Here is a 24105-nt window from a genome sequence, read left to right on the forward strand (position 1 = left end):
TGGCAGGTTTCTCTTTGATTAACAGTGTCATGCAGGCAAAATTGCTGATCAGCAAGCAGAGCAATGTACTGTAGTAGTTATGAAAACCGTTACTGTGTCTAAATATTGGCCACATTCAACAATCATCACTAAACTTATACGGAAATATAAGGCTTTGAATTTCATGTTATGCGGGTAAGAATTAAAATTAAATTAATTAATATAAATTTGCTCCATTTCTGCAGTATTCAAATGGTCATGGGCTCTGAATTCTGTTCTGTCCAAATTCTATCCTTGGTGCACACATAACCCCCAGCTCCAAAACTGCTTTGGTAGCTACTACTCTGTTTATAAAGGACACAAGTCTTTTTCGCAGAAAGGAGCATTTTATAACACTGTGTGGAGTTTAATACTCTTGCTTAAAAGACAGCACTGACAATCTGGCCAAAGTTGTGACTCGTACCCCTATCTTTTTTTCTTTCCATTCTATTGTCTCCTGAAGATCAGACATTTCCCTGACATAGCCCTCCTGTTTCTGCTGTAGTTTTCGGATTTCCTAAAGTACAGGAGCAAACAAGAAGACAGAAGGCAGACAAGAGAGTTAATCAGAAGAAAAACCCAAGGCTACAGCATTTTAAAAGTACCATGAAAAAGTTAAATCAACTAAATCCAAGAAACCTACCATTTACTCAAATTTTATGGCTCTGCCTTGAAATCCCAGGACCTTTTCTCCTTAAGATAAAATACCTCTTTATGCTACGTTCTAACAGAGAACATAGTGGCCACCTCACAGTATGGACAGGAGCTGGAGTCAGGCCTACACTCCTCCCTGTCTTACCAGGACGGTGCAGCTGCTTACTCCATATAAGCTAAACCACCCCAGCCAAGCTGTGTGCATGCAGGTGGGCAGAGGAAGAGATTAGTATAAACATTCTAGTTGGCATTCATCAAATACGTCAACACTTGATGAGAGGGGCCACATTGTTCTTAGGACTTAGTATGTGACACAGTCGCTTAAGAAGTTAGTCACCACCATCCCACTTTGAACATAAAAGTAGGGCGGAAGGAAGGAAGGAAAAGGCAATAAGTGGTAGATTCAGCCTGGTCAGTGATCTAAGCGGATGGATGCAACTCGGACCCCTGGACACCACCTCCTCCACGAGGAAGGGGAGGAGCAGAGGAGCAAGGGCAAGGCTTGAAGCAACGCACTTCACTGCAGGGCGCTGGGCTAGATGACCTGTGAGGTCCCCTCCAACACTACAGTTCTGTCATTCTTTGATTAATCTCATTCACAGCAAGCCATAAATGAGTAAGATAAGGGAGTGTGAGAGGTCCTGGGAGCATTATAAAGAAGGAGCTGAGTAAAAGGCAAATATAAATAATGTTACAAATACAGGTCTTAGGACAGAAAAGTGCTATATATATGATGCTAATGCTTCGAGGTTCAAGGCAGGAACTTAAACTGATGCAGCTTCTGGGAACACCATACAGGCTAAAAGCTCCCGTGAAGCAATTAAAGTTCCTGCCTCCAAGCACTAGGCAGTGCTAATCCCACGTGGAGCCAGAAAAGCCAGCACAGAAGATACGATCAGATCAGATACAGTTTCTCAAACTGAAGGTACCAGTGTGCAACCATTTGATTACAGGAGCAAATGCTTTCTTTGCATAGCTGTTGCCACAATTCTCTTCAAACACTCCCAGTTCACCCACAAAAGAATCTGGTATCTCCAGATGGCATCTCCTCAAGCCACATTTTTCATCCCAGTAGAAGGGAAACAGTGCCCTCCCTGACTTCTGTCCCACATCCCAGAAGTCAACACCAGCACTCCAAGAAGAAGTGAGCCATATCAGACAGTAGGCACCTTGTTTCCTGTGATTTGGTAAGCAAGTAGCTCTTTAATTCAAAACCATTCACATTTGAATATAATTACAAGTTTCCCTTCAGATGCTTTACACATCCAACAGTAATTTACAATGTTTTAAAAAGGGATATAAAGCAAGATCACTTGCTTAGATAACCTGTACATAGTTGGTGTTTTGTCCAGACAGCATCTAATGATAATTTAACCTAGAACAGTATGATGAGATGTTCTTGATAATTACTAAAGAATCACTTTTTGTTGAAAATCTGAAGCTAGAGAAAGGAATATTTTGTGGTCCATTTGCTAGCATACAAGATATTAATGAAAGTATTGTTTAACTGAAGAATTCACTTACTGCAAGTAGTTCTTCTCTTTGTTTCAAAGTCTCTTTGACTTCCATGAACTGAAACTGCAATACAGTATGGGCGTGTTTTTCCCTCTCAAAATCCTACAATGAAAACACATTATATATTTATTATGTGAACCTGTTTAGGAAAAGAAAGCTATTTTTTGCAAAGGATATTGCAGCATTATACCTGTCTCAACATTCCAGATGTTCCTGCTTGCTGATGGGCATCTTCCTGTCTTTGGTAGTTATTATATATAAATTCTAAATTAGATACCAGTTCTATTAGCCCAGCCTGTACATTAGGCAAGTGGTAAGTCATGGAGAAAGCTTTGGGCTTAAGGCCTGTCTTTCACCATGCATAAAATCCTTAAATTCTAACCTAGACCTACGTGCATAAATGCTTATGTGAGAAGGCTCCACCCATGTGACTCACCCACTATTGAGGGGAAAAGAGGGATCTACTAATTCAGTCATTTACTCACACTGGCTCTGATATATGCGCAAGAGTTCCTGCCAATTGGGGGATTGCATACAAAGCTACGGCTCACTTCCGCAGCATGACACATATTTAATATACATGCCATGTGTAAACCCATCATTAATTTAGTTAATCTGCTCAGAAAAAGGGACCTTTAAAAGGTGCCTCAGAAAAACTAGAGCCATCATAGGGACAATGCAAACAGCACAATCCTAAATATGCTGACTCAGAAGTAAGGGCCTTGGAGAGGTCACTTTGATGCTGACAATGCAGCAAATACAACACGGGAGGCAGCAGCCATGAGTTACCGGTCTCTGCGGTCACAGCAGGTGCTGTGATTCTCTAGTGCTTTTACTTGCCCCAGAACTGAACTCCATTGTCTCTTGAGACAGACGGAGGCCAATAACAGTTAAGTAAGTTCTAGTGAAGCCAATGGGGCTTTCTTCCAGGTAAGTAGGGTTAGGTTTATAGCCTAAGACTCCTTCTTAAGACTTCTGATGTATCACTACTTACTTTGTTTTTCTCTTCATATTGTCTCTTAGATTCTGCAAGCTGTTCTTCCAATTCCAACAATGCATCCTTCAAGGTGTCTACTTGATACATGAAATTGGTTTTCTCATTATCTAACTGAGCATTTGATACCATAGCCTTCTTATATTTCTCTTCAACTTCAGCTAGAGAGTCCTAAAGAAAAGAAAAAAGCACAGTGATTAATAAATACTTTTAGTTTACCAACCAAGTCAAAATGCTAGGAAGACAACCTTGTCAATGACTGCATTGACAAGCACTTTATTCTATTTCCCCAACATTTTCTTACCTGTTAATTTTTGCATTTTATGTGATATTTCATGCAACTTAAAAACTACTTCTGGAAATCTAAGGGCATCTATTGTAAATTCCCTCAGATGGTGGTGGACTCTCATTCCTTGGAGGTTTCTAAGCAGAGGTTGGATGGCCAACTGTGATGTATGATCTAGTTGAGATTCCTACATTGCAGAGGGTTGGACTAGATGACCCTCAGGATCCCTTCCAACTCTTCAAATGATTCTAAGTTTAGCACTCATTTCCCTTGGTGTCACAGTCTCATGCCTAAGCCTACTATAAAGAGATACCAGGAGGTTTAAAAAGCATTCTAAAGGAATAGGGTGGCAGTTGGGAAAGGTCACATTGAAGAACTCTTGAGTTATTGTTTCAGGAATTCCCATGCACCCCAAATAGGGCTGTGCGATAAATCGCCACAATAACCCATGATGAGTGTTTTAACAAGGCAATATGCCAGTGAACAAAAGGTGGAGACATGAAGCTTCCCAAGGGTAGCTCAGCTGAACAGATACTTGGCAGATACTTGGCGGATAATTTGCAGGCACCTTTGTTTGCTCTCTCCCTCCTCCCTCCTTTCTCCTCCTGGGCTGCCCAGGTATCTTTCCACTTAGAGCTCAGCTAATTATGCAGAGTCTGCTAACCAGAAAGAACTGGAAAGCCCTTCTTTCTTCCCTCACACTCACCCCACCAGTGGAAAAAAGAGAGAGAAGAGTTCTTATTTTTATTTTCTGGTGGGGTTTACATTGTTAGTTGCCCCTAAATAGCTTTCCTCCATATCTAAAAGGAAGGGTTTTGAAATTTTTTTAAAGAAGACTATTTTTGCTTGCTTGCCTTCCTGCCTGCCCTACCTCCCTTTGATAAAAAGGGAGAGATTGGTGGGATGAGGGCTTTTGTGGGGGTCCTGGGGGGGGCAGAATGGAGGGGAGAGGATTTAGTTGGTTGTGGTTTCTGGCTTGCGTCACGAGTCAATGGCAGCCGTGGGCAGTGAGGAAGTTCAGGCAGGGGAAAGTCAGGATTTATGAGGCAAAAATCCCGGCAATGCTCCCCAGTGGAGTCTAGGGAGCTCCCTGCTGTGCTGCTCAAGCCCATGTCTGCCAACTTGAAAGGCAGAGAGGGTGCGACCTGGGAGTGTGTCCCTGCCATGGAGGAGCCTCCATCTCCGGCATGATTTGTGGTTGGTTCCTCCACAATTTGGTTAATTGGCATTAATCAAGAGGCGCTCCTGGACCAACATATGCTAATGGGCTGCAATCAGTCAGCCGCAGAAAGGATTGTGCTTGGCTCTTTGAAGGTATTTTTTTTTTTTTTTGAAGCTTGAGAATCCTTACAACAGCTGGGAAAGTCCATCCCCGTACTCTCTGAAAAGCAGCAACAAATCCTCCCAATTTTTTGCTCACCTTTCCTCCAAATGCACCAACCTCCCCTAACAATACTACAGTACTGGAAACTCCCAAAGCTAATTTTTTCTTTCTCCCCAGGGTTGCTAGAACAGAATAGGAAGGTGTGTGTAGTATTTAAATCCCCCCACCTCTCTCAATGAGTCCTGGGCCTCTCTAGGCAATAGAGTTTAACCCTTGGAGCGCCTCACCGGGGGCGGGGGGGGGGGGGGAGAGGACAACCTATTTCTAGGTTTGCAGCAAGTAAAACCAAACAAAACACACAACCCTGTGCTTTATCCTTCCAGCACAAAAGCAAGCACTGAGGCTGCAATCCAAGTTGCAAGGGGCAGCCGTATGGGGATGTGGCAGCCATGTAATCCCAGGCTGCAATTGAGTGGCACATGGTTACGCCCTTCTCGCGCCACCCTCCCCGATCCGAGCCTTGCAAGACTGCTTGGGGAGGGTGTCATGGGGACGCAGCAGCCATGCGCCCTTCAATCGAGATGCACGGCTGTCGCGTCCCCACACTGTCCTCCCTGAGCAGCCTTGTAAGGGATGGGATGCTGGGATGCTGGCGCGAGGAGAGTGCATCAGCAATGCTGCTCAGGGCTGGTGTCCTGGCGCTAGGGCCTGGCCACACACACGCACATCCCAGACAGCTGGCAGACACTCTCTGCTGCTGGAGAGTGTCTCCGGTTTGCTAGTAAACCTGAATTACTGTGTCATGAAACGATGCATGTCTAAAAAGCACATCACCAACATGAAAAGTTTGGAAAGCACTGCCTTAGCCGCTACACTGTATCATTATTCAGATTTCTGGGTCTTGTTGCAAATTTTTATGGTGTCCTTTAATGACTGTGGGGGAAATAAAAGTGGAAAGTTGAACAGCATTTCATAAAGAATGCCTGTGCCACAGAAAGACTATGCTGAACCTTAAAAGAACTCAGCCTTACTAAGAATGTAAAAGAATGTAAGTTTATTACCCACCCCTCCCCCCCACTTCTCCCCCAACCTTAAACTGTATACAACATTAATGGATCACATCGAATGTAACTGATTTGTAGAAAAGACTCTACAACCTGAAAACCGAGACAATGATCGTACTTTTTTAACCCAAGAAAATATTTAATAAAAACTATTTTTTTATAACCGCTCCCTTCTGTAGTACAGAATTTCAGAATCAGCATACATGCTTGGGTCTGATTTTAAAATGATTCTCTAGTTCATATTGACCCCCTTTTCACTGAAACTGGCCAAATTCAAACTGTACAGCTCTTCAGAAATGCATGATTTTATGTGAAAGTGTATACTCTTGAAGTAGTAGTATAAAGCATGCAAAAGCTATTTTAAGTGAGTGTGCTGTTTGCTCAGTCTGTTAATGTGCTTTAAGTACCTACGCTGCTATGAGCTGAATAATTAGAACTAGAACTTTGTAAGTTCAGGATGCAATTTTACAACTCTGAAAGAAAACATGCTTGTTAAATTACACTCCATTCTTGTTCCCTCTCTGGATATTTATCCAAGGTTAATCCCACAAGCTCACTCCAACATAAACTTGTACCTTCATTTCCTTCAGTCCCTGCATGTATTTTCCTTCTACATCCTGAATCTGGTCCTTTAACTCATTGATATCCTGAAGAAAATCGCAAAGCATGGTGTCAAAAAACCCCACTGAGTAATCACTGAAAACCACTGGGTAACCAATGACATTACAAAAATAGAATTTCCTAGTCATTCTTTTTACAAGTCATTCATTGTGATGAAATATATATCCCTATACCAATTACTTTTGCACGGTAAGACATGAGGGACAGAAGCAAGTCCCTTTACCAGCTTTCACCTCCAACAAGCAGCTTACCTTAATTTCTCTAATAGATGCTTCAGTATCAACCGAGATGGAGGTATCTCCACTGCCTCGCCGGGAAGAAGTTCCGCCTAGAGAGGCCAGCGTAGCTGCTGACAAGCTTGACACAGTACGAACCCCCTGGAATACAATCAAGGAGTGTTTACAATAAAAGCAGTGTAAGTCTTTGTCATAGAATCTAAGATTCGGAAAAGACCTCAAAACGTGATTCAGTCCAACCCCCTGACCTCCACTATCACCCCTTCAAGCTCTGCTCACAAAGGAGAACCCACCACTTCTGAAGTAGTCGTGTTCCACTTGCTCATATGGTCAGGGTGTTCCTCCTAATATTCAAATCCCTTTCTTACAACTTGAACTAGTTGCGCTCCTGGTTCAAAAAGGTAGACAGACTCAACAGCACATTAAAAATAATCCAAACTGCTTTAGTTTCCAACTTTAATTTCAGAACACGCTGGCTATGATTTGTATTTAGAGTCTTTTTCATTACCCAATATCCCATCAAAAAGTGAAGAGTATGAAAGGGAGAAGACGGGAAATATTGTCTTAGTTGTAAATTTTAAAAACTGTTGCTTAATTTCAGGATATTCTTGAATGTTTCCCACCTTTCATTATGGAAGATTTGTTAACAACAGAAGAAGAGCCTGCTGGACCAGGCCAGTGGCCCATCTAGCCGAGCATCCTGTTCTCACAGTGGGCGACCTGATGCCTCTAGGAAGCCCCACAGCAGGACCTGAGCAAAACAACATTCCACCCACTCATGATTCTAAAGGGCTGTCCCATGGAGGATGAAGCAAGCTTGTTTTCTCCTGCTCTGGAGGGGAGGACCTGAACCAATGGCTGCAAGTTACAAGAAAGGAGATTCCAACTAAGTATCAGGAAGAACTTTCTGACATTAAGAGCTGTTAGACAGAGGAACAGACTTCCTTGGAACATGGTGAACTCTCCTTCATTGGAGGTTTTTAAGCAGAGGTTGGGTGGTCATCTGCCATGGATGCTTTGGGACCCCTTTCCAAATCTACAATTCTCTGGTATTCAGGTGAATAGTGCCTCTGACAGAGGAAGCTGAACATAACCTTTTGGCAAGAACTGTAGTCATTGATCGCCTTCTGTTCAGTAATATTTTACTAATCACAAAACTGTTCTTCATGTTTAAAGGCAAACAGAAAAGCTTTGATAAGTTCATTTAAATTGCACCTGTGACCTGGTTTAGAAGTAACACTGACATTTCAGCAAACCATGGTTCATCAGAGTGGGGAAAAGCAATGAGGCGCAACACTCCCCTTCCTCCCTTCAAGCACCTGGCTGGAGAGAAAACTTCCTGGTTTTTTGTTTCCTAGGATGTCCTAACTGAGAATCTGTGGTTTACACATTTCCTACAAATCAGAATCAAGCTGTTCCTGGTTTGCCATTCTGTTCGACTTCAAACACATGCGCATCTTCCTTCTTTATTCCTGGCCATGTATCACACCTGCCACTCTAAGCAACAAGTACATGTAATGAGATTAACTCTGAAAGCACAACCTCCAAACTATACTATTCAAACTTATTCTTACAGCAAAAAGTGGGTATATATCCTGAAATATAATAACACCTGGATTTCTGAATACAGCAAGAATAACTAACTATGAATATATCATTGCACATACATGAAGTCAATAAAGAGTCAATGGCAGAAAATTTAAGAGCTGAAAACCATCAAAACATTTTCAATAGAAACTCCAAAATCCAGTGAATCTTATTTTTGTTCTTCATGATTAGGAGACATTTCTCAATTTATGCCTGTCATTTAATATTGTGCACAGATACCTTTCCTCCCACACACAACCATGCTACCCATTCACTCTTACCTTCTCAAAGTCTTTTTCAGGCCTTTCTTCAACCTACAGGAGAGAGAAGAAAGAAACCATAATTGAACCACAAGGACCCATTTTCCCATCATGAGAGTGTCTTCAAACCTTTTCAGCATGACATCACTGGCTGTATACAATCTTGGAGTAAAGGTGGTTATTTACTCCTAAGCAACTAAGCATGGAACTTTTTTTGTTTTTTTTTTTTGTTTACTTCAGAGACTAAAAGGTATCCCTTAAAATTCATCCTCTTTTAAAAGTTTGATTTGGTTTTAAACAGGCCCCATTGCATCTGTCAGGCACTTGAATAGTGTTCAAATGCTTTAAGTGACGAAAGTATTGAAAGCTTAACATGTGAACGGAAAAGACTGTTTACACCACAATGTTCTCCTTTAGCTTTCATGAAAGTGCCAGTTCCCCTCCACACCCACCTGTTGAATATCTTGTTTAAATGTTAGGGTTCATTATTGTTCCACAGGATGTGTACCATTTTAAAAGCCAGGGTGCATATCCTGACATAGTTTTTGCAGCTGTGTAGCAGGTGCTGATAAGTCACTTTAATTAGCTGAATAAGGTGATTAAAGTGTTTCTTTTTCTTTAGCATATATTAAACTTTGCAAAGCTCTCTTTGCGTCTTTTCAGTGATTCCATCTGTGTGGTCTAATCTGCACGCACCCCAGACATCCGACTCCGAGATTGAGACGTGACTTTAAAGGGAAAGAAACTGATAGTGTGCATCTCACTCTCGGGAGACACACGAAGTCAGAGGTGAAATACATGAAAGAGCCTGCAACCATCAGCCGGGGAATATCCTGTGTTGCCAGTGTGGCATTGCAAACCCACCAAATCCAGCCAACATGTGTGTAGCAGGTTTGTGGACATAACTGAAGGAATTCCTAAGCAAGTCATTGTTCCTTCTGCAAACAATGTGGAAGCGGCTGCCACCGCTGCTGCCCCCATGTCGGCCAAGGTGTGACTTAAGAAGCTGGAGCAGCTGCTGGTGGACAGACCGCAGTGCATCAAGAATGTCCTGAGCATGGAGGCACTGCTGGACCTCCTGGTCAACCTCAACACAGAGGGCCACTGCGACTCGCTACTCTAGAGGGACAGGTTTGCCTCTGAATTCCTCACATGGGAATGGACCGTCTGACTATTGAGAGTGATGTGGGCCGGCTCCTTATCAGTTGTGCCTTGGAGGACTACCTGGAGTAAACATTCACTTTATTACTGGTGGTAGGCCCAAGAGCTCCATCCCCTCCACCTGTCAGGAGCCGGAGTTGGGTCAGGCATAGGTCAGCAACAAAAAACATGGGTGTCAGTGAAGTTAGTTCTTTATTCAAAGAAACCAAAACAGTACAGGCCTAGTGATCCCAGCAGCTCTTCCCGATAGGTCTTGCTCCAATGAGGCAGCTGGAAAGACTGAAGGCCCCTGCCTCCCCCCAGGCCCCTCCCCTGCAAACTGTGTCTGTGCAACCAATCTCTGCTCTGCTCTGTTCACTTCTCTGCATATTCTACAAGGCCAGGGCGGAGAGGAGCTGGTCACAGTAGGAGGGGAAAACTCCCTGGATTCTTCAGCAGCCCACCTGAACTCTGCCTCTTGGCCAACCTCCTCTCCAGCCTCTGATTCTGCCTCTGGTGCTGGACTGCTCTCTGCCACAGCCTCTTCCTGTTCATGAAACCCTGTTACCTCTTTTGCTTCTGACACATCCTCCTCTTGGTCTGATCCTTCTTTTCCCTTTGACCACTCCTCATCGCCCACCACCACTCCCCTGGCCCTGAGCCTTCTTTCCCTGGGGGTTCCCCAGCTGGTGCCTCCCCCCCCCCACGCCTCTGCATCCAGCCAGTCCATGACCCCACCATGGCCTGAGGACCCCAGCTGGCTCAGCACCTGGTTGAGCTGGCTTAACAACAGGCATGATGAGTCTTTTATGTGTATTTTAATGAACTGAACAGACCAAAAGATTTTGAATCATGGGTGTGTGTTGTGAACTTAACAGTACTTATCTTACTTTAGTTACTTGCTATTTTGATAATTTTGTTTTATAGAGTCTAAATGTTGTATTGATTTGTTAACCATGTTATACGACTTTTACTGTAATTGTGATATTCAGCTTATTTGTTAGTTGTTGTTTCGTTTGCTGTTTAGATGGGACTAACACAATGTGTTACACCTGGGCATAGGAGCCAACTCCTAGGGGCTGAGGGGTCTTCGCCACCTCCAATGAATATTTGAGGGGACTGGATGCCTGCAAAGTTGATGGGCATTGCTATTAAAATGGTATGTGTGCACCGCATCATGTGACTGATTATGGGGGGGCAGGGTTTACCTGGGCCCCCTCAATATTTTATTCAGGTTGGCACCCCTGTACCTGGGGCTCACTCTGATGAGTCATTAGAAACTGTACTGTACTTGACAGTATAGGTGCCAGCTGCTAATTGGGACCAGTTGAATAAAGCACATGGCTCCAGATCTCAAACAGCAGCACTGGCTGACTCTCCACTTCTGGCCACACTTCAAAGTGTTGGTGATAACCTTTAAATTACTGGGCAGTTTGTGACTCAGACATTTGAATATCTGTCGTCTTCCATAAAAGCATATTCAAAGCTACTTGGATTAGACTAATTGAAATAACAGGATTTAAGTTAGCTATCATGACTAACAAGTCCCACTGATATCCTTTGGTCTTTTCAAAACATAACTGCATCCAACCTATTATCACCACCAGAATATATGAACTGACCTGAGAGTGTTAGCATGCAAATTTAGAATTGTATTTGCTGCTAGTCCTATACAGAGCACACCTGCTGAAGTTAATGGACATGACTAACTTAGCCTCAATAATTTCAGTGAGTCTACTCTGAGGAGAACTTAGCTGAATACCACTCTTAATAAATAAATTGATGTAGAAATGAAATTTTCTTTCAGAAATGTTATTTTCTTGAACGTATAAAACTGAAATGGAGTAAACTGAGTGCTTGTGGGAAGGCTTCTCTCTTCTTGTTCCGTTACTGTATTGCTATGCTGTCGATGCTTTTCCCAGCCAAATAACATTTGGTGTGATTTTTAGCATTGCAAGAAGACAAACGACAATCTCTGCTCTTCCTTGCCTTTGCCTCATGGGTTGTCCTCAGGCTTCCTATTCTTTCTTTCTTTCTTTCTTTCTTTCTTTCTTTCTTTCTTTCTTTCCAGAGCCCCCCAAAACCCAAATACTACTTTTGAGAAGCTGTTTTACACAGCACTTTCCAGCAGATGGAGCTCTTTGTAATTTAATTCAGCTCAACAGTAGAATTATATGGTACATTTAAGTCAAATCAGGCTGCTATCCTGTGCCGTTACTTTGAAAGAAATCTCACTGAGCTCAGTGGAAGTTATTTATGAGTAAAAGCCAGTATGATGATTAGAGTGCTGGACTAGGTCCAGGAATCAACACCCCCCCTTAGCCATGGAGCTCCCCTGCTGAGCGCAGGCCAGTCACTGTCTCTCACCCAGCCTATGCAGGGTTGTTAGGATAAAATGGGGAGCACACCTTGAGCTCCTTGGAGGAAAGGAGATATAAAAGTGACAAATAAAAGGAAAAGTTCATTTTAAATTAGATTTCATTGTAGTAAAGAATATGATCCACTTTGCTACACTGCAAGGTGACGTTTTATATTAACCTTTAAGAGTACAATTAGTAAGAATAGCAGGGGTATCATAAACTTCAAAGAATAAACATGAACTACTTGCATAACTATGCAAGGAGAATCTGGGCCGCTTAAGCTTTTATAATGATCATCATCATCATTATTATTTAGAGTGCAATGCAATGGGGAAATAACAGCAGAGATCAGAAGAGACCTGGACACTCTCAGCCTAACCTACATCTCAAGGTTGCTGTGAGGATAAAACAGGGGCAGTGGCATGCATCACTTTGAACTCCTCTCAGCTTCACCTTCCTTACAGGGTTGCTGTGATGATAAAATTGGGGAAAGGACCGTGTATATCAGCTTGAGCTTCTTGGGAGAAAAATAGTGGGGTTTTTTAAAAAAAAAGTTCTTTGAAATTTTAACTTTTAATTATTTATTTGTTTCTTTTTCTAAACAGTTTACAGTGGGTATAAATGAACAGATACTGTTTTCACCATAGTGGCAATACCATTCTGGGAAGAACATCAGCCTTTCATGCTCCTCTCCATGTCCCTCTCTCTAGGTAGCTTTGCCTCTTCATAGTTCTGATTTCAGACATTGTGATAAATCGGTATATCACCATGTTTAGCTGCTGATACGTCACAATGCTGAAAACCAGATATTGCCCAGCCCTAGTATAGAGCGCCACTGGGTATTGATCACTTTTACTGCTAAAACAGTGACTACACCGACTGAAGGTTATATATAAGGCTAGGATGGAGCAGCAGCGTCGTTTTTAAAACATCTGGATCTGCTTGATTCTGTAAGAGACAGCTCTGAGGCCATCTTTACAATTCCAGTATTTCAGGATCTTTCAGAAAACATTAATTGCAAATTGCAAAATGTTTTCAAGACACATTCCAACATCATTACAGACACAAAAAATAAAGACAGCATTATATTCAATTTATAACAAATATGTAGTTGTGATTTTAAAAAGCCTTTACTACTACACTGTTGCTATTTCAATTGTCTAGGTATATTTTAACTTTCATTGTTTTATGATATGTAAGCTTGGACTGTGAAGTATTTTATCAAGTGACATGTAAGACACTCAGAATAGTTTCAAATGAAACTGTACCAAATGACAGTCTATGGCTTTGGCTAAATTGTCTGATGGACTTAATGTACCAGACAAGACTCAACACTGGCACGAACAGTGCCACCCGCGTCCCTAAGGCTCATTACCGTATCTTTAATCATGAATTTGCTTGTTGTTGATAATATTAGAATATGGAAAATATTTTCTGAGACAACTGAAGTCTACAAGGTAGGGCTGTGGTCTAAACCACAGAGCCTAGGGCTTGCCGATCAGAAGGTCGGCAGTTCGAATCCCCGTGACGGGGTGAGCTCCCGTTGCTCGGTCCCTGCTCCTGCCAACCTAGCAGTTCGAAAGCACGTCAAACTGCAAGTAGATGAATAGGTACTGCTCCGGCGGGAAGGTAAACAGCGTTTCCGTGCGCTGCTCTGGCTCGCCAGAAGTGGCTTAGTCATGCTGGCCACATGACCTGGAAGCTGTACGCCGGCTCCCTCGGCCAGTAAAGCGAGATGAGCACCGCAACCCCAGAGTCGTCCGTGATTGGACCTAACAGTCAGGGGTCCCTTTACCTTTACCTAATTAAGTTTAAGCAATGCTAAACCTAGATCCTTTTCAGATGTTTTCTAAAGATAAGTTTCATTTGTTGTGAGACACTAGTGTTGCATGCAGTATTAGGTTGGGGAGAAAAAAGGGGGAAAGAGGAGGAACCTAGGCAGTGGGAAATGGGGCATACATTTTTAAAATATACAAAAGCATAACTGTGGCTCCATTGTCTTAAGCAACCTGAAAACCAGTCCTTCCCTACATTGTGCTTTTCTTTTGCTTAAAGTGAAAAGCTACTTATAACCAGAAAGCCATCAAGGAAACATCTTCAACCTGAGTTACAAGCACAGGGCAGCAAACACCTATCTTAGCGGAATTTTCATAACATCTAATAACATTTGGAGAAGAAATTAGAAATAAGAGCCCCAGTTACAGTACGAATGACCTGGTGGTTATTCAACTAGTTCAAAAGATGGCCCGTCGTTTTTCAATAGTAAATGAATCAGAACTCATTAATCGCCCATATATTGCAGTGATCTTGCTTCAGTAGAAATAGCCTTGGGAGACAGAATTAAAGCGATTCAATCAGGTAAAGATGAAGCAGAAAAGCATGCTCACCACAGGACTTGCACGAGCAGAACTAGCTCTAGAAGAAGCTCGAGATCCTGAGCCGAGGTAGCAACTGTACTCCGAAGGCTGCCCACAAACACCCCAAAAGATTGCATCAAACAGAGATGAGAAAAAAGAAGCATTAGGATAGTAGAAATCAGACAGATTTGCTAGCATTTCTCATAAGTTAAGAGCAGGATAGCATATGGCTACAGAAAGGCAGAGTAGATGTCCCCATGCTGGAAGTTAATAAACCAACCTAAAATAGATTCATTTAAAAAAACTGAAGCAAAATATTTCTGTAGAATTACATACCACCAGCAAAATCTCTGAGTCATTGCCCATGTAGTCTAGTGGCAGGTAAGTTTGTAGACATGTGACAGTTGGTGCACTCACACCAGAGTTAAGATTAGATTCCAGTCTGGTCCAATAATCGTTGGAACATTTTGCATATTTTACCTAGAGAAGCATGAACTTCAGAAACTACCTTTAAGATTGCGTGCTCATATTAAATCTGCTTCAAATAACCAAATTATGCTCTTGTTACCTCTCAGGTGGACAATAATGATACAAATTAGGGTGTGAATTTATGAACACTTTTGCCGCTAGCTCCAAAATTCAAGAGTTATTGCACATAAACTCAAGGCTTTCTATGTGCCCAGTGGGATTTCTCAACCTAAACAGTCTCCCTCCCCATACCTTATTACAAACGGCTCATGAAACTACTTTCAAAAATAATTTACTAACCGGCATCTGGGGAGTCAGAATCTGTGCTAACATTGTCAATGAAATGTTACCTGGGGTATATTTATTTGTTAACACTTTTATCCTGCCCTTGCTTGCAAGAATTCAGGAAAATATATGTGTTCTCCTACTTTATCCTCTCAGCAACCCTGTGAGGTAGGGTAGGCTGAATTCACAATAATGAATACCAGTGCAACAGAAGTGGTATCCACACTGTGGGCAGCAGAACAGAACTGTGTAAATCTACCCCAAAAACAATTAAAATTTATGAGCTGTAGAATAAGAATGAGGGTCTTTGCAGATTCACTTAAAGTCTGAACCCAGTGCATAAGCATTAGCAGCACTGACTAGATTTATTCTAATGGCTGATTAAACTATACTGAAAAATGGGAGTTTTAAAATAATATTCCCATAAAAACACTATTTTTCCATTAAGTAGAGATTGGTAATCAAGGTTACTTTAAAAGTGGGGTACTTTGTGGGATCATAATATCACTTCCCATAAGATCAGTTGCCAAAAACATTAATGCACTGCACATACATTACATTCCCTATGTATCTTGTGTAATTTAAGAGGACATTTAATGTGAAATATCCCTCACCTTCTGGAATCCACTATGAATTTCATCTCACAGAATGAGACACACACACAGAAGACATATTGATGAAACCAATCCAGAACCTTGCTCATCTTTAAGAAGCATTTAACATGATCCAATGATAACCAATGATAATCCAATCAGAAACTGCCTAAGCATTGATTGGTGCAAGTCCAATATCGTTCCGCTAGAAGCTGGTTGACCATACTGACATTCATTGAACAATATTCCACAATTATGCATACCATGAGAAAATTAACTCAGAACATGAGAGAGATAATTTCAACAGTATTTCATTTTTAATTAGTATTATTTTTAAAACAAAAACCAAACTGGTAAGTGAAAATTAGCAATGGAAAATCCACATCTTCTGCTAATCATTAGTAGAAAGTGTGAGAAAAATAGGATTTAACATTCCACCAAGTGTAGTACTGCAAAATACGTCTGGTCATTTAAGCATTACAATAAAAAATGATTTGTACTTCCAGAGACACTGCATGGAAGGGCAGTATAGTAGGAGGAAGAGGCTCTCATCTGGGGTGTAATTCAAGGTTTCGCATCTTGCCTATGGAATGATCCCCCTTCTTCTCCCACTGTTTTCCTGAGCCCACAGAGAGCCAATTTCAAGGGGCGTACAGGGGAAGGGGGAAGGAAGAAAGTCCGGCTGCACACATGGAATTCCTTGTGCAGGGTTTCCACTGACTGGGTTTGTTAGGTGAATCCCACCTCTGGCCTTGATCTACATTTAAAATATTGTTGTTTTTATTTAAAGATGATAAATTGCAATTCAGATTTAAATAAAATAGTTCACATTGCCTGTATTCCTGTGATTTGCCGAACGTACTCTCACACAATTGTTAACTATTCCTACTTCCATTAAACCAAAGTTTGTTCTATCCATGCTGGCGAACTGTGGTTTAAGCGAGTTCCTCAAACCAATATTGCAAACTACAATTTGATCCTGCCTTGCGGTTCTAGTTTGGAGCACTTGCTCAAGCCACAGTTTCTAGTTTAGGAATAACAGCAACGTAACTTCATTCACTCTAGATGGAGTAAAACAGGAAGCAATGATTAAAGCCCCACATATGAGGGGAGCAAGGAGTGTCTAAAGCAGTTCAGCCAACTTTCACACAACCTGCAGGCTGCAGTACATTCTCCTGCACTCTTCTAACTGAATACCAAGGGGAACTGAACACTGTTGAACACTGCCGACTGATACCACTCTGACTTATTTTTCCTCTGTAAAAATAAACAGGCTTAACAGCCTTGCTACAAACCATAGTTTGGAGCAGTGGTGCCAAACAGTTTTGGGCACTGCCCCCTTGGTTCCATAAACTCAACCCCAGTGCCCTCTAGTTGACCGTATAAAAAGTATTATTCAGAATAGTGGTTTGCATAATCCACAAGGAAAGTTATGACACAACAGCATTCAAAACAGTAGCAATTAATTGCACACTTCAATTATGGTTGCCATATTTTAAAGAGCAATATGTCCTCTTTTCCCAGGAAACATCCTCTTTTTCATGGGTAGAGTTGTCATAGTGATCCAGTTAAAAGTAGAAGTCATCAAATGTGTCCTCTTTTTTGCTCTTCAAAATATGGCAACGCATCAAAATTCAATTAAAACCATTTAGTTCAATTAATTCTACAAAACTGTTGAATGTGATCTGATGCCAGCTTTTCAAAATCTGAGACTCATTTGCACCTCAAGTGCTTCCCTGCCACCCACTTGCCTCTAAGCACCCCCCTAGGTAATCCCACTGATTTAAGGACTATCAATATATTTTGGGAATGATTTGTGTTCTTATGTACCGTATTGGCCCGAATATAAGTGGCACCTGCAAATAAGCCGCACCTTTAAAATTCAAGGGGGGAAAGGAAAAAGTACAATACCAGAATAGAAGCCTTAAAATTCCACAGGCACTCACACCCGTAAATGGCAAATGTAGAAGAAAATCCTATGGGTACTAGAGAGGACCCGCAAGCGGGTGAAACACCTGTTCGTAGCACTGTAAATGCAAATAAAAAATCAATACAGTGGGACCTCAGTTGTCAGTCTTAATGCATTTTGGAAGCCCATTCGGCTTCTGAAACATTCAACAACCAAGGCTCAATGGGGCAGTCAAAGAGAAATGTGATCTAAGGGAAAAGGGAGAGAGGAGGGGAGGCCGAGGAGGGATGGTCCCCCAAATCTCTCATGGGCGGGGGGGGAGTGGCTGAGATCCAGGCTCATCCCACCTCACCTCATGAAGGGGACGAGTCATCGAAGGCAGGGAGGGGAAGGAAGGGCGCACCTCCATGCACCTCCATGGAAAGAGATGGGGCAGAGCCATGATTCTGCTTCCAAAAGCTGGGAGCCTCCCTCTTGAATTCCTGGCCAGGCTTTTGGGCTCCTGCTCTGCCCCTAAGGAGACAGAGGGAGGCAGGGATCCGGGATTGTGGAAACTCACGCCCAAAAAGAACCTGTGGGGGCGTGGAAGAAAGATTGAGAGGAGAGCCCATCTTACCCCCTGCCCCCACCCTGTCCTAAAAACAGAAATGGTTGGTGCGCAAAAGCACATTTTGGTAAGGTTGCGAATTTAAGCTGCACTTTAACTTTTCATGGTTGGAATTTGGAAAAGAAGTGTGGCTTATATTCGGGCCAATACGGTAGCTGCCTTGTTTGATGCTTTCTGGGTGTCCCATAATCATATTATAAAGTTGTTGTGTTCTAGGTTATGAATCAAGAACCACTAGGAGTTGTTTCTTTTTGTTTTCCAATGTGTTTCCTATTAATAATTATAATAAATGGTGTGGCACAAGCAATTTTTTATTCTGAAAGTGTGGCCCAGAGAAAAAAGTTTGAGAACCACTGCTTTAGACAAAAGGATCCTTGACAGAAATTAGCACCAGGGTCAAGTCCTCCTCCCTCTACTCATCTCCTTTGTGTGCCTGTTTCAACATTTTAGTTCTGTTTTGTTTAAACCAGAGTTCTCTGTTATGAACAAAAAAAGGGGGGGGACTCTAGTTTTAAAAGACAAAGACTTGGGAAGCATCAAATGTCTTTTGGAAAACTGTTTATCTGTCTTAATTTTATTGTTGTACACTGCAATGACATTTGTTAATGCTTATCAAAGTGTGGAAGTCAGGTATGGGGTAAGAGAGAAGTATGTGGGTCAAACACTCATTCTCAGCTTACTGAACCAGGCCTGTTATATCTGAAAGGGCTCATTGTATCTTAAGGAACAGCATTTAGATCTAAACAGGAAGTACCTATTATTTCAGGTAGTTACAGAAAGTGGTCTTTTTAGAAAACATTGCAGGCAACCAGTGCTACACAAGCTACTACAATAGAACATGTTTTAGTGCAAAACAAACGAGGCCAGCACAAAAATGTGGAAACCATCTTACAGGACGTGAACTAGAGGCACTATACCGACGATTCCCACTGTTAAAGTTCTCATCATACAGAGATGCCTACAATTAAAAAACAGAGTCAGAACAGTATTGGTAGATTTGGGAGGTTCAAAATACAGCAAGGTGCAAAATAAAAGAGACAAAGGAAATGGAAAGGAAGAAACAAAATAAATGTCAATATCTCCTACAGTGTAGTGCAAGCTGCATGCAAGGGAAGGATGCGGAAAACCCCCTGCAAACTAGTCCAAATGCATGCAGAATTAAAGTGAGGGATCCCACTCTTCACATCAGGAATGTTGCTGGGCACCTTGTGCTCCAGCTGCGTCTCTCTTAAACTCAGTACCCTGTAGGTATTGCACAACAATTCCTAAATGAATGGAAATCCTTTTACACAATTTCAGGTTTGAAACAGTTTCAGAGGGAAAGAAACAAAGATTGCTTGGCTCACTGGTAGATTCCTGCATAAAACTGAATAGAAGGCAGAAGAGGTCAGGTTGGAGGCAGCATGAAGAGCAAATAAAGGTACCATGAGGGGATGGAAGCAGGAATATGGTCTTGAACACAACCTGAACTGAGGAGCCTAAGCTGAGTGGTAGCTAGGCCTATTAAGGTTGCCTTACCGCAATATTTGCAGACTGGCTCCTTTCAACTCATATATTCAAGACAGGATCATTGTCAGTGTTGATTATTTATTTTTACTGATTCAAAGCCTAAGGGCTTTGTGTGGGCAGCAACATGTTTAAATAGGCTTCTGTACAGAAAGACTTAAGGATACACATACTCTCTCTCTCTCTCTCTCTCCTCCTTCAAGTAACTGCCTTCTCAGCTCCCAATTGTGGTGAGAATAAATTAAGAGTGTGGAAATTACAAACTCCATCCATTAAAAAAAAACAGTGACAGGTAAGCATAATGCAGGAATGAATGAATGAATGAATGAATGAACACAGTACTACGAGCAGCAACACTGCACTACAACTTAGAGAGTTCGGCTTTCCTTGCAGGGTACCCAGTGATCAGTTTCTGTGCCTATCAAACTTATTTAATAACATCAGGAGCAAGTTACTAGAAACATTATGGCTGCTGAATTAACCTTAAACACAGTGCTTCCCCCCCAAAGAAAAATAAGTGCTGGAACTCACCATGAAGTTGTCACAGTAAGTTGCTGGGTAACTTGGGGCAGATGCTGGTTTGGCAACAGCTGCATTCACTGCCCGGGGAGGTGCTAAAAACTAAGGCAAGCTGTTTCCCTAGCTGGTTCAAGGATCACATCTGGTTCTGGTGCAGGTCAAAGAAATGTGCCCTCACCTCCCTCAGTCTCTTAGATTTAGGCATCCGCTAGACCAGCTTGGAAGGGCCCTTGTGCAAACGGGTGTGCATGCGGGCAATGGCAGAGGCCTGCTTGGAAAGCTTAAAGCCCACCGCCACTCCATGGGAGACATATTGAAGAAAAGGAAATACAAATTGGCCCCAGCTCATAGCACGGCTAGGAGCAGCTAGGAGCAAGGTGGAGTCATAGTCTTTTATAAAGTGTAGACTTGCATATGCTGGCCAGTTTCTGTCTTGACTTGAAATGTTTATTTGGGCTTCTCAGAAGTATGTAAAGGCAAGCAGCAGGCGGGCGGGGGGTACCGACCCACAATGGTGCACACCTGAGAGGTGCCAGAAATGTGCTCCAGCTGAAACACCCCCCCCCAGTGCTTAAACATTAAACTTTGTAGAAGCCTCATAGATCTGTAAAGTTTATAGATACCAGCCGTTTTATTTCAATGCCAGTTTTCAGAACCATTATCCTATTTTCAGCCTACAGTTTTTCCACTACTGCTCTATTTCACAAATGGGCAGAAGACCTAAACTACTTTGGACACCGCAGTATTGAAAGTAGCGAGTTGTTCCAGGGCAGCCAATTCCATATGGATAAAAACAATAGTTCTGAAGCAAACAAAGAATGCTGCCTTTTTTAAAAAAAGTGTGAGTCCAAGCAGGCATTACCTGAGAAGAGTCCTCTGTGTGTGTGTGCGCGTGTGTGTGCGGTGGGAATGACCCCAAAATGACACCTGCCACAATCTTCTGCTCCATGAGTTGCAGGTATTGTTAATAAATAAGAGGAGTTAGTCACTTAACCTAATCAATTAGACGTTATAGTACTAGTTAAGTATTATTTCTCTTTTGTGACTTGTAATTTAAATAGAACAACTTCATTTAATTATTAAAATAGCTTGAATATTTCAGCCTGTTTGTAGTAAATTTTGCTAAATTTGACTGCTTGGTTACATAATTTTAGTATTTGATTTGCCTTTAGGGTAAATTTACATACCATATTCAAAGAGTGAGCTAAGCTCACTGCTGTCATCATTCCTTCACTGTTTGCTGATTTATTGCCAAGATTCCTTGGTATTATAGAATCATAGAATCATAGAATCATAGAGTTGGAAGAGACCACAAGGGCCATCGAGTCCAACCCCCTGCCAAGCAGGAAACACCATCAGAGCACTCCTGACATATGGTTGTCAAGCCTCTGCTTAAAGACCTCCAAAGAAGGAGACTCCACCACACTCCTTGGCAGCAAATTCCACTGTCGAACAGCTCTTACTGTCAGGAAGTTCTTCCTAATGTTTAGGTGGAATCTTCTTTCTTGTAGTTTGGATCCATTGCTCCGTGTCCGCCTCTCTGGAGCAGCAGAAAACAACCTTTCTCCCTCCTCTATGTGACATCCTTTTATATATTTGAACATGGCTATCATATCACCCCTTAACCTCCTCTTCTCCAGGCTAAACATGCCCAGCTCCCTTAGCCGTTCCTCATAAGGCATCGTTTCCAGGCCTTTGACCATTTTGGTTGCCCTCCTCTGGACACGTTCCAGTTTGTCAATGTCCTTCTTGAACTGTGGTGCCCAGAACTGGACACAGTACTCCAGGTGAGGTCTGACCAGAGCAGAATACAGTGGCACTATTACTTCCCTTGATCTAGATGCTATACTCCTATTGATGCAGCCCAGAATTGCATTGGCTTTTTTAGCTGCCGCGTCACACTGTTGGCTCATGTCAAGTTTGTGGTCAACCAAGACTCCTAGATCCTTTTCACATGTACTGCTCTCAAGCCAGGTGTCACCCATCTTGTATTTGTGTCTCTCATTTTTTTTGCCCAAGTGCAATACTTTACATTTCTCCCTGTTAAAATTCATCTTGTTTGTTTTGGCCCAGTTCTCTAATCTGTCAAGGTCGTTTTGAAGTGTGATCCTGTCCTCTGGGGTGTTAGCCACCCCTCCCAGTTTGGTGTCATCTGCAAATTTGATCAGGATGCCCTTGAGTCCATCATCCAAGTCGTTGATAAAGATGTTGAATAAGACCGGGCCCAAGACAGAACCCTGTGGCACCCCACTAGTCACTCTTCTCCAGGATGAAGAGGAACCATTGATGAGCACCCTTTGGGTTCGGTCAGTCAGCCAGTTACAAATCCACTGAGTGGTAGCATAGTCAAGACCGCATTTTACTAGCTTCTTTACAAGAATATCATGGGGCACCTTGTCAAATGCCTTGCTGAAATCAAGGTAGGCTACATCCACTGCGTTCCCTTCATCTACCAGGCTTGTAATTCTGTCAAAAAACGAGATCAGGTTAGTCTGACATGACTTATTTTTCAGAAATCCATGCTGACTATTGGTGATCACAGCATTCCTTTCTAGGTGCTCACAGACTGTTTGCTTAATGATCTGCTCCAGAATCTTCCCTGGTATTGATGTCAGACTGACTGGGCGGTAATTATTTGGGTCCTCTCTTTTCCCCTTTTTGAAAATAGGGACAACATTTGCCCTCCTCCAGTCTGCCGGGACTTCGCCTGTTCTCCAGGAATTCTCAAAGATGACTGCCAGTGGTTCTGAAATCACATCTGCCAGTTCTTTTAATACTCTTGGATGCAGTTCATCTGGCCCTGGAGACTTGAATACATCTAGACTAGCCAAGTATTCTTGTACTATCTCCTTAGTTATTCTGGGCTGTGTTTCCTCTGCTGAATCATTTGCTCCAAATTCTTCAGGTCGGGCATTGTTTTCTTTATCGGAGAAGACTGAGGCAAAGAAGGCATTGAGGAGTTCAGCCCTTTCTGTGTCCCCTGTTTGCATTTCACCATCTTCTCCTCTGAGTGACCCCACTGTTTCTTTGTTCTTCCTTTTGCTACGAACATACCCATAAAAGCCTTTTTTGTTGCTTTTAACCTCTCTAGCAAGCCTGAGTTCATTCTGTGCTTTAGCTTTTCTGACTTTGTGTCTACACGTGCTGGCTATTTGTTTGAATTCCTCTTTGGTGGTTTCCCCCCTTTTCCATTTTTTGTACACATCCTTTTTTAATCTTAACTCAGTTAAAAGTTCTTTAGATAGCCACCCTGGCTTCTTTAGGCACCTTCCATGTTTCCGTCTCATTGGTATTGCCTGAAGTTGTGCTTTTACTATCTCCCTCTTAACAAACTCCCAGCCATCATGAACTCCCTTTCCTTTTAGTATTACTGTCCATGGGATCTCACCAAGCACTTCCCTAAGTTTTATGAAGTCGGCTTTCTTAAAGTCGAGAAATTGTGTCCTAGTATGCTTGGCTGCTCCTTTCCGCTGTATAGTAAACTTCAGAAGAGCATGATCACTCGCGCCTAATGATCCTTCCACTTCTACCCCACTAACCAGGTCATCAACATTGGTTAGGACCAGATCTAAAATGGCTGTTCCTCTTGTTGCTTCTCCCACTTTCTGGACAATGAAGCTAAACTGGTGCCCTTTTATGACGCGTAAATGCAATAGGAGTTGTCTTGAGGCATTTGGAAGTATCAGGATAGGCAAGGGGATAATGCCATTGAAATGACTAATATTTAATTGCTCAGAAATACTAGGTTCAAAACTGTGAATTACAGATGTTTCCCCATATTTGTTTTAAATGAATTCTTGAT

The 24105-nt window shown here is 42.3% G+C and overlaps 1 protein-coding gene across 33 annotated transcripts in view; it reads right to left on the reverse strand.

Annotated features, from left to right (window-relative positions):
- LRRFIP1 (LRR binding FLII interacting protein 1) overlaps positions 1 to 24105 on the reverse strand; it is a 105485-nt gene that overhangs the window by 20106 nt on the left and 61274 nt on the right. For 9 of the 33 annotated variants that reach the window (XM_083626750.1, XM_083626753.1, XM_083626752.1 and 6 more), the window contains 8 exons: positions 19171 to 19236; positions 14447 to 14524; positions 8581 to 8613; positions 6728 to 6853; positions 6431 to 6502; positions 3182 to 3352; positions 2197 to 2289; positions 443 to 535 (listed from right to left, as the gene is read on the reverse strand). In XM_083626750.1, coding sequence (XP_083482876.1) covers positions 443 to 535; positions 2197 to 2289; positions 3182 to 3352; positions 6431 to 6502; positions 6728 to 6853; positions 8581 to 8613; positions 14447 to 14524; positions 19171 to 19236 — 732 coding nt within the window. The remainder of the gene's footprint in view (positions 1 to 442; positions 536 to 2196; positions 2290 to 3181; positions 3353 to 6430; positions 6503 to 6727; positions 6854 to 8580; positions 8614 to 14446; positions 14525 to 19170; positions 19237 to 24105) is intronic. The other 24 variants (XM_083626745.1, XM_083626737.1, XM_083626743.1 and 21 more) reach the window with 11 other exon arrangements.

The sequence above is a fragment of the Podarcis filfolensis genome (genome assembly GCF_964270895.1).
Source record: "Podarcis filfolensis genome assembly, chromosome: 1".
NCBI classification, from domain to species: Eukaryota; Metazoa; Chordata; class Lepidosauria; order Squamata; family Lacertidae; genus Podarcis; species Podarcis filfolensis.